The following is a 10,946-nucleotide window of genomic DNA, read 5'->3' on the forward strand; positions in this document are numbered from 1 at the left end:
TACAGTAGCTTTCTGAGACTTCCCCGGCATCCCCTCCTTTCTCATCCCAGCACACACTGAATGTCATTTGCTCACTGAGTTCCACAGCAAAGTAATTCTTTGTAAGGAAATAAGTGACAGTTGGACTCACAGTCCAAGTTAGCTCCTTTAGAAAATTACTAAACTTTAATTTTTAAAAGGCACATTTTTCAGATTCAAATTAATCACTATGTCATACCATATTGTTTTCTAATTCTTTCTTCCCAAGAATATCATCACTTCAGAAAAAAACATCTCATTTCCTGTGAAAATAACAATAATAAATATTATTTCATATTTTTGTTAAATTTTTGTAATTATTTTGCACAAACCTTTTAGAAGTCAGGGCTTTTAACCATAAACGTCATCTCAGAAGCAGTCTTATTATATGCAAAAGTCATATCTGAGAGTGAGTCTGAATACGGAATGGATTATGCCCATCTGTTCCTAAGTATTTTAGCTGGTCAAATGTCAGATAGTAAAGGGAAGATCAGAAGGAGTAACAGCATCAGCAAAATGTTTAGACTAATAATTCCATTAGAATATAAGAAATGGTAGTGGGAAAACAGTTATTTTATTTCAAATGGATCAATTTATAGTGAATTTTACCCCAACTGTAGAGAGTGTCATGTATGTGTGTCAGAGAAATTTGGGAAGCAAGAAAATATATTCTTATATTTTACGATGGGTGGTTTGATGCAGAATGTTCTCTCTTCTTACTCTTTCATTTAATTGCCTCTGTGCATCAGATTATTCTGATAACTCAGGGACACATTTCTATTCGTCTAAGTGATCAGAAGATCTTTATATTCGGAACTGACAAGAATCAGTTTCAGGACGTATCTCAGTGTTGCCTGTGAGCCCCCGCAGAATAGCAAAGCTAATATCTAGTCGTCCAACAGTTAAAATAATTGATGAGTGTGCGCTGAATCCTCCAGAGAGGAGGGAGGAAGCAAGAAGGAGGGCGAGGAGGAGAGGCTGGAAGGGAGGAGGGGATGGGGGGCAGGTGCTGATTTCAGCCCTGTAGCGTCAGGATTGCGTCAATTCGGGTTTCAGCCACGTCTGGAGTCTCAGAGACGAGCTTTTCAGAAGAGCCAAAACAGGAACAGGGGTGGCAAATCATTGTGCGAGGGCGAGTGGACCTCCCTCTTTGCCTCCTCCCTGCTCCAGGCGCGGGTCCCCTGGGCTCTGCGCCGCTGTTCTCAGCACTCGGGAAAGCCGGCTCTTCAGATCCAGGCAAGTCCATCTAGCCAGGGAGTTTTCCGTTCAGCACCTCGGACAGAGCACGCAGCAAAAAAATGGCTCCGATCGCTACCAGCCGGGAAGAATTTGGTAAGCAAGTTACTCAACTTATTCCTTGAATACTCGGGGTGGGCAATGTCTCCCACCCAACAATGGATGTTGAATGAAGATTTTTAGGTAGTGAATTGGAAAGGAAAATGAAGACAGCAAACGGTTAACCGTGGCTTATTTTTATGATTTCTCCCCCCCTTTTTTTGATATCTGTCTCCTTAAAATTGCCTTCAGTTAGGGTGATTCTACCTTCCAGAAGTTCCTGAATGTTCAGGTAGCTCTAAAAACTGCAGCATGCATTGGTGGGAAGGAAAAAAAAAAAGGGAGTCTGTTGTTCGTGTGCTCTTTTCATTTATCTTGTAGGCTATTTTTATTTGCAGGCAAATCTGTATTTTATTAGGAGGAGCCAAATATGCCTGTGGTTACATAAGAGTTTGATCTGGTATAAAACAACTTGCATATTGAGGGCCTGACATGTACGTTTTATTACAGAATGTTCCCTAAATTTCTCTCCGCTATCTGTTCTTCTATCCTTGGAATATGTTATTAGTGCAAGACAGAATCCTATGACAGTAGGGTTACAGGGACTTTCAAAACCAACTGGCTCAGCCTATTCCATTTTACTGGCGAGATAACTAAAGCCAGAGAGATGTGGGAAGTGTTTCCAGTTGCACACTTAGCTAAAATCTGCTCGAAACTTGAATTGGGGCTCTGGTTTGAGATTTTAATTTTCTTTTTTTCCTGTACCAAATTTTTGGCCCCATAGATTTTCTTCTCTGTTTCAGTCAATTTAATTATATCTATTTCTTAGAATAAACACGTAGTGTTTTATATCTAATTATATTCCAAAAGCAAGAGATCAGAATTTTACTTACTTTACAAGTTTTTTCTTTTCTTTTCTTTCTTTCTTTTTAAATCAGGGAATTTTGTAGAAGTTTGAGTAAGTGATATCTATATACAAGTGGTGATTGTTATTAAACTGAGTGAAATGATTACAGTCTTTTCCCTCAAAAGCTTAAGATATTATCAAAAGAGAATGCACTGAGTCCATGATATCTTGAATATTTTTCATTTGGTGTATTAAAGAGACAATTTTTTATACTAAGTACATAAATGATTTTTTTCAGTCTTTCATTTAGCTGATTGAGGAGTGTGTGTGTGTGTGTGTGTGTGTGTGTTTTGTGTATATATTGTGATATGTATACACAAGTTTTGACCTGAAAAATCAGAAAATTTCTAATTTTGAGGCATTTTCAGGGACTGTGGAAGTGAAACATGTTCTAGCATGGGCTATCAGTCTACTTAGAAGAGAATCATTTTCAGTTGCTTTTATTGTTCACCTGACATTGGCTGAAGAATTGCCCCAGTTCATGACTTTGCTTTTAGTCTCTGGTCTTAAGAGTATTAATGTCTAAGAGTGGGGGGGCTTTTTTTTCCCCCATAAAGACTTGAATAGAAGGGAAAACTCAAAAGCGGATACTAAGTTAAGCTGATTATCTTTAGCTCTTGCCTCTTTCTCCCCAGCTTTCTGATTTTTTTTTTTTCCTTCTTCTCTTATTTGGGGAATCCAGAGATTTATTCGAGCTTTACATAATTCAATTTCTTAACACAATCAAGCTACAGAAATTTCTATTGCTCCTGTTTTATTTGCTTTTTAAATTTTAGATACTTATTTATCTCATCTTCCCCAATCTTTTATTCTTTGAGTTTAGTTTTGCAATTATAAAGTAGGTAGGCAGAATATTTTTGGGGGTGGGGAAGGTGAATAACAAAAGATTGGTCTTCTTAGGATTAAACAAGTCTTAACCCATTCCTGACTGAGACTTTTCAATCCATCATTCCCTATTTGAAGTAAAATATGGACTAGAAGTAAAGTGAATGTATAATATGCTACATTAGTTATATTCACTTTGATTGTAGGAAACATTGACTCAATTAGTATACTCTGTCCAGATGTAGCAGTACTGCTTTTACTTAAACAGCATTCCTAATGATTTGAGAAATATGCTTACATATGAAATATGATAAGCTTCATGCACAACCCATATCACCTAAGGACAGTGATTTAATGTGTCCTCATTCAAGGAAATAATGCCAATTTCAATTTGATTACCACTTTCATGTGAAAATATCATAGGAAAAAATATTTTTTATGAATAAAATTGAACTCTAAATTATCAATACTCACTCTTTTCATTACATGTTAAGGAAAGATGATTCATCTAAAACTTCTGTTTTAATCCTATTTAAATTAATTTCTACTTTGGATAATTTAGTGTTTGCATCAAGTGGGTTGCAGCATTACAGATTTTATAAAATAAGATCTTATTTCTTTTCTTTTTTTGTTCTTTTTTTCCCATTAATAAATGATCATCCTTTTGATTACTGTTCCATAGTTAAGGTGAAAATTTTTAGTGAGTTTGTGGCAATGGCAGATAATATTTCACCATTTTAAAAAATTGTGTGAACCACTGAGACCCTAATATTTTCTACTTGAATTCTGGAAAAAGTAGTATAATATAAAATACAAAATTTCTTAGCATTTGAAGAATGTCCATCTAGTGTTCCATAGTCAATAAGAATTGATGCTTTTGGAAAGTTTCAAAATGTCAATGAAAAGATAATGAAATCAGTACTGACCCATCGTGGTGGAGTTGACTCATATTATCTGAGAAAACAAAGATAAGGCAATGTTATTAAGCACAGAGCCCCCATATCTGGCCCAGGCCTAGATTCATCTTCTCATTTTAAAAGCTACTGAAGCGAAGGAGTTTTTAGCACACTGTTTTTTCCCTGTGTGTCACACAGGGAATGTGTTTATATCTGAAGTTTATGTGAACTGGGTATAACTTATACCCAGAACAGCTGGAAAGGAATTCAATCTGTCCAACCTGCAGCAATCGCCAGCTCTGCTGTGCTTTCCCAATAGGCTTATATCTCCATTCTGCTCCTTTAATATATGTTATTGGTCACTTGATTTTTCAGATGAAATCCCCACAGTGGTGGGGATCTTCAGTGCATTCGGACTCGTCTTCACTGTCTCTCTCTTTGCATGGATCTGCTGTCAGAGAAAATCATCCAAGTCTAACAAGACTCCTCCATACAAGTTTGTTCATGTGCTTAAAGGAGTCGATATTTATCCTGAAAACCTAAATAGCAAAAAGAAGTTTGGAGGAGATGACAAGAATGATGTAAAGAATAAGCCAGCTGTGCCAAAGAATTCATTGCATCTTGATCTTGAGAAGAGAGATCTTAATGGCAATTTCCCCAAAACAAACCTCAAAGTGGGCAGCCCTTCTGATCCAGAGAATGTGACCCCGAAGCTCTTATTAGATGGAGAAAAAGAGGCAGTTTCCCCTGATAGCTTAAAATCCAGCACATCCCTCACTTCAGAAGAGAAGCAAGAGAAGCTGGGAACCCTCTTCTTCTCTCTAGAGTACAACTTTGAGAAGAAGGCATTCGTGGTGAACATCAAGGAGGCCCGGGGCTTGCCAGCCATGGATGAGCAGTCTATGACCTCTGACCCGTACATCAAAATGACCATCCTCCCCGAGAAGAAGCATAAAGTGAAAACCAGAGTGCTGAGGAAGACCTTGGATCCAGCTTTTGATGAGACCTTCACATTCTATGGCATTCCCTACACCCAAATCCAAGAGCTGGCCTTGCACTTCACAATCTTGAGTTTTGACAGGTTTTCAAGAGATGATATCATTGGAGAAGTCCTTATTCCTCTCTCAGGAATTGAATTATCTGATGGAAAAATGTTAATGAACAGAGAGATCATCAAAAGAAATGTTAGGGTAATACAATTTGAGTCCTTATTTATAAACAACCTTTAATGTAGGTTTTAAAGGAATCTTCATTAAAATGATGTTTATACATATCATCCTTACCATGTTTAATTATTGTTCATTATAGTCAAATAGATAGCAAGAGAACAGAGCAAATGTGAGAAAATTTAACCCACATCTGAAATACTCAAAATAGTTTAATGGTATAAATAAATAGTTTTCCTTTATGAGTACTTAAATATGATCTATATACATTTTTGTTGATTCCTATTGTAAGTACTGTGACAAATATTGTTACTTTAAAACTCATATGAATACTTCTTAATCCTAACTAAATTAACAAAGTTGTTTCAAGGTCAGCATAATTGAATTTGAAACTGAAATTGAAATTGAAAATCTAATCAATTTTATCTAAGGATTTGGAATTCATATTGACTTTTTATGGAATTGCTTTTCAAGGAGGAGACATCAAATCATACTGAATAATAAATGCCCATCTCTATGTTGTATAATAGGAAACGAGTTACTTTGTCTCTGTAGTTATACTACTTTGGGAGTTCTGGGATTAGGAAAAGATATGCTTCAATTAAACACAGTTTATCTTATTTCCACTTTAAATACAGAAATCAACTGATTCTAATAGTGGTATTTCAGGATAGCATGTTTATGATGTTAGGATTTCAAATATTTAGTAAATGTACTAATTTAAGTAATTTCAGTTCTTTAAAAAAATTAGTATTTTAGTGTCCAAACAACTTCAGAATTTATTCTGACCACCTCCACCTCCTTTTCTTTTATTTGTTGAAATTAATGCAAATAAAGGTTCAAAGATTATATAAATTTATTTGAGACAGCCACCTGTTCATTGGCACAGTGGAGTTAACAATCTGTCTCTATTTCTCTTAGAGTGTTTATTCATACAGCTGCCCTGTGTCAGCTTTTGTTTAAATATATTGCTGTTTTAAAATGCTGCCCCAGCCATCATTTGGCTGTAACTAAGTCCCAAATCAACATTTTGCTACTTTTAGTTAAAATTTGAAGTTTGAGTTCTTGGTCCTATTACGTTATTTCTTTAAGTACAAATTAAATCTAAGAAGTATACAAAGAAGGAATCTATGGCACTGTCCAAAAACATTGTATTAAAAATCCTGAGTCACTTCAAGACTTAAATTCAATTTATTTCTTAGATCAAATAGAAAGTTAAAGGTAAGGAAGAGGCAAAGACTTTTAACTCCATCACAACTCTGAGACAGGAGAATGGTAGGAGTCAGAATAATACTCACTTGATCTGAATTCAAATTCTGACAATATCAGTGCTAATGAATTTGAAATCAAATCAAACTGTGCCAGCAGATCCTACTTACATCCATTCAAAAGATTAGGTAATCATAGTAACTTTAATAACTTAAAACAGTGTAGGTATTAATAAAACAAAAACAAAAACAAAAAATACATATCTTTCTGTTAAGTATAATGTAAATATCCTTTAAAACATTTGTAAAGAAATGGGCGTGGCCAACTCTGTTAGCTTGCTGTAGTACCTAAAAAGACCACAAGATGGCAAGCAATGGTTTTTAGGTCATGGTGGCACTGCACAAAAGTTTTTAGTTACTCCTAGATTCCTTAGCACATGATAATAAAAATAAATATCAACATTACATTTAAATAACCATGCTATTATATTGCCATAAAATTTTGATTAAATAACAAACATTAAAACTAAGAAAATTATGTTAAAATATTTATGCTGCCCTTCTCTTTGTTCAGAAGTCTTCAGGACGGGGTGAGCTACTGATCTCCCTCTGCTATCAGTCTACCACAAATACTCTCACTGTGGTTGTTTTAAAAGCTCGACACCTTCCTAAATCTGACGTTTCTGGACTTTCAGGTAAGAATGTGTCTGAAATATTTAGGTTCAGTCTAAAAGTGGGTATACATTGCATAAAATAGCTACCAACTAACACTAGCCTCTGATTTTGATTTACTTTTATTCATAATCATAAGTTATAGGATTGTTTCACTTTTTCTCATTTTTTGAAATACTGTGACCTAATGCTACCAGCAATAAGGAGAAACATACATAGAACTAACACCAGGCCAGTACCTGCTAAATACCTAGTTGAATGGTGTTGAAATCAAAAACCACTGATAAGTGGAACAGTGAGGGACCATTACCAAAAGCACACAATTAGAAATATTATTAGGGTTCAGGAGAAGAGTTTTTAATTTCAGTATTTTTAATAAGCCCATTTAACCTATACTTTTATTATTTGATTAATTTTTAAATGTTTTAAGAATTAGCTTTTAGTTTTATAACTAATTTCACAAAACAAAACAAAACCCCAAACTCTTTTGCATAGCAGGATGAAAAAGAACATGAACTATGGATTAAAAAAATCTAAATTCAAATCTTGATCCTTCAATTTCTTAAGCTAGTATTCTTGAACATATTTCTTAAACCTTGTAAAAATTGGAGATAATAATACCTTGAGAAGCATTGTAAAACACATCAACGTATAGTCTACTAAGAAACATCTAGACAGGCATGGTGACACAAGCCTGTAATCCCAGTGGCTCAGGATGCTGTGGCAGGAGGATTGTGAGTTCAAAGTAGCCTCAGGAATAGTGAGACACTAAGCAACTCAGTGAGACCTTGTCTCTAAATACAAAATAGGGCTGGGGATGTGGCTCGGTGGTTGAGTGGCCGTATCCTTAGTTTCACCCCAAAATAAGTAAATAAAAAAGAATCATCTAATTTTAATATTATCATTGTTGCTGTTATTATTATTTGATGCTGTAAGTTAAAATGTGGTCCTAACATTTCAGATCAGGGAGCTAAAGTTAAATCAGGTGCAACAATAAAAATGTTAAAAATGATTAAATATGTGGTCAAGTAACATGATCGTAAAATTCACACACTAAGGATGGCAAGGCAAAAGTCACTAAGGGGCAACAGAAAGAAAATCCAGCAAGTGATTAAAGAACCACAGAAAAGTTAAAGCCAGTAATATTCCTCATTTCAAATACCCATTCAACAGAAAGTTAGCCCAAATTCAGATGTAGATGTCCCAAATCATACAGGTTTCTAAAGTTGGATGTTGTGTAATATTTTTTCCCTTCTATCTCATTTTCCAGAATGAGTTATTAGCAATCAGAATGTCCCTAATAGAACATTCTTCTTTCTGCCCTTTTATGTTATCCTTTTTTTTCTGCCATTGCAATTCCTTTTCTAATCTCCAGTCTAGAATTGCTTTTTCATTTTCAGTTTTGTTAATAAGAGTAAAGTCAGACTTCATTCACACTTTGTTTGTTCTTACTCATTTCATTGTAAAGACCTTGGTGTGCTGGGATCTTGGAAAGCTCCATTACTTTGCAGTCAGTTCTGCATCTGAGCTTTGCTCTGTAATACCTGTTATGTACCTTTGCAGATCCCTATGTCAAAGTGAACCTGTACCACGCCAAAAAGAGAATCTCCAAAAAGAAGACTCATGTGAAGAAATGCACTCCCAACGCAGTATTCAATGAACTGTTTGTCTTTGATATTCCTTGTGAGGGTCTTGAAGAAATAAGTGTTGAATTTCTGGTTTTGGATTCCGAAAGGGGGTCCCGAAATGAGGTGATTGGGCGGTTGGTCCTAGGTGCAACGGCTGAAGGAACCGGTGGGGAGCACTGGAAGGAGATCTGTGACTTCCCCAGGAGACAAATTGCCAAGTGGCACATGCTCTGTGATGGTTAGCGTCCTAGCCATGAGTTGGAACTTAAGGGTTTTTACTAGGCAAGGAGAAATTTTTTTTTTCTTATATGTGATTGTAAGCTTGTGACACAACAAGCCACCTTTTGTTGGTAAGAAATGGATTGAATTAGTAGACCAGAAAGTAACTGTAAATGTGCATCATGATAATTTCCCCCTTTAGTAGCAAAGTTGGATAAATTTTCATAAGATATTTGATTTCCCCTGCAAGTTGTCAGTGGCATAAATAGGGACAGTCAATCCTGTTGTGAACACTGCACTACAATCCAAGTCATGGCTTGGATCTAGAGGGTGATGATTCATTACAATGTCACTGAAGGTCCAGGTGATTTTTTAAGTTTTAAAACTGAAAATCATGCCTTCACTTATGAAAATTCATCCGTTTTTCTTCAAGTTGGGGAAATGAAATTTTATTTAAATCCAAAGATATTAAAGACATGTTTTCTAGTTTCTATTAATTATGTCAAACGCAAATGGTTGTCCTGCTTATCAAAGTATCTGGTCATTTCTCTTTGGTTTGTAAGTATTTGATACAATTTTATCATAAGAGAAATAACAGGTTCATTTCCAAAGGACAATGAACAACCTGAGAAGTTATTTTATCAAAGGGCTGAGTTGAGAACACTGTGGCTGAAATATGATTTTTTTTCTCTTCTTTAAGGTTACATGTGAGTCAAAATGTAAAATAGAACCTCACATAAGAACCACAGCCTTGAATTATTCACTGCCTGTCACAAGCCTCAGTGTGACCTAAGAAACCCCTGTTTACCTTTGTGAAATCGTCAAATTAGCTAGTGGATAAAGAGATAAGCTTCAGGTAGAGATTCAACTAGAAACATGGTTTTGTTGTAGGAGATATGTACAGTGTACAAATGTACTCTCAAGGCCATCCTTTGTACCCAAGTGGGCATGGTCCCCTGAGTGTTGACTTAATTCATTCTCCCCCAGAAAGGATTAAGCTATTTGAAAAGGGAAGGAAATGAAGGGAAGGAAACAAAGGGGAGAGAAGAAGGAAGGGTGAGGATTGGATGGAAGGAAAGAAGGAAGAAAAACCGGACTGTGAAGTTTTATACATTGCCAGATTGAAACTAACAAATCAAGTAACAAGTCGAAAAAAAAAAATAGAGTAAGCCTGACATAATTTACATGTTCACAAAATATACTTAGGCTGTCAAATTAGCAAAACAAAGTGTGCTTTTCACTATGTTTTCTAGGCTACTAGGTCTTGAGCTGTTGTCTGTAAAGCAGTTTAGAGACTTGTGTCTTGTACCATTTTCCAGTGCCAGGGTTCTGAAATGCACTCAAAACCTGTTAGAGGAAAGCAGAGCCCTGCGATTATCTGGAAAGAATTCACTGGAGGGTAATGTCACAATATTTGAGTTTTTAGAGACGTATGAGTGAAACTCGGGTACGGCTGAATTATTAAATATGCAAGTTAGAAATAAAGTCTACTGGAAAATTTACACTTGGAGTCAGGTTTTGTGTCAGTACTTTAACAGTTTTTGAGAATGTGTTTGATATTCCAGTGTTTGTAAATTCTATGAACATGCATTTTCCTAACAACTTCTACATGCTTTTTATGACAATGCCTAATGTAAAAAAAAAAAAAAAATGTATTACATTCTGTACGTGCAAAGATCGAAAATCAACCACTTTTTGTGCTTTAAGATGACTTTGAGACTAAAAATGAACATTCCCCAGCCATGGTCTTCATTTCATACGAAGTCATTCCACAGCATCTTGGTCTCCTCAGCTTTTCTGTGAAAGCAACATGAACTTCAGACAGTGTGGAGCTTGGGGAAGCCAAATGGCCTTTTTAATGTATGTGTGTTCGGTATCATGGGCCATGGAATATGAGGTATTTTGGAGCTCTGAAAAGTTGTGAGGAGTCAATTTCCAGTATCCTACACAGCAGCCAATGGTAATACCAGCCTTCAGTATGATTATTGGAAGAGGGCTTTTTTCTTTTTTTTTTTTTTAAAGTGGAACAACAATGAATGAACAATTGAAATTACAATGGATGATTTGTAAATAGTTTTTAGTTTTTAAAATTTAAAGTGTTTTAGAGTGTGAAAAGTTGAGTGAAACTATTT

General features: G+C 35.5%; 1 protein-coding gene across 1 annotated transcript; it reads left to right on the forward strand.

The window, feature by feature from the left end:
- The first annotated feature begins 1,316 nt into the window (after positions 1-1,316).
- Positions 1,317-8,838, forward strand: Syt4 (synaptotagmin 4). Its single transcript, XM_076837243.2, has 4 exons — positions 1,317-1,350; positions 4,297-5,111; positions 6,870-6,990; positions 8,531-8,838. The coding sequence occupies exons 1-4, from the start codon at positions 1,317-1,319 to the stop codon at positions 8,836-8,838; spliced, it is 1,278 nt and encodes a 425-aa protein (XP_076693358.1).
- Positions 8,839-10,946: the final 2,108 nt, after the last annotated feature.

The sequence above is a fragment of the Callospermophilus lateralis genome, chromosome 17 (assembly GCF_048772815.1).
Source record: "Callospermophilus lateralis isolate mCalLat2 chromosome 17, mCalLat2.hap1, whole genome shotgun sequence".
NCBI classification, from domain to species: domain Eukaryota; kingdom Metazoa; phylum Chordata; class Mammalia; order Rodentia; family Sciuridae; genus Callospermophilus; species Callospermophilus lateralis.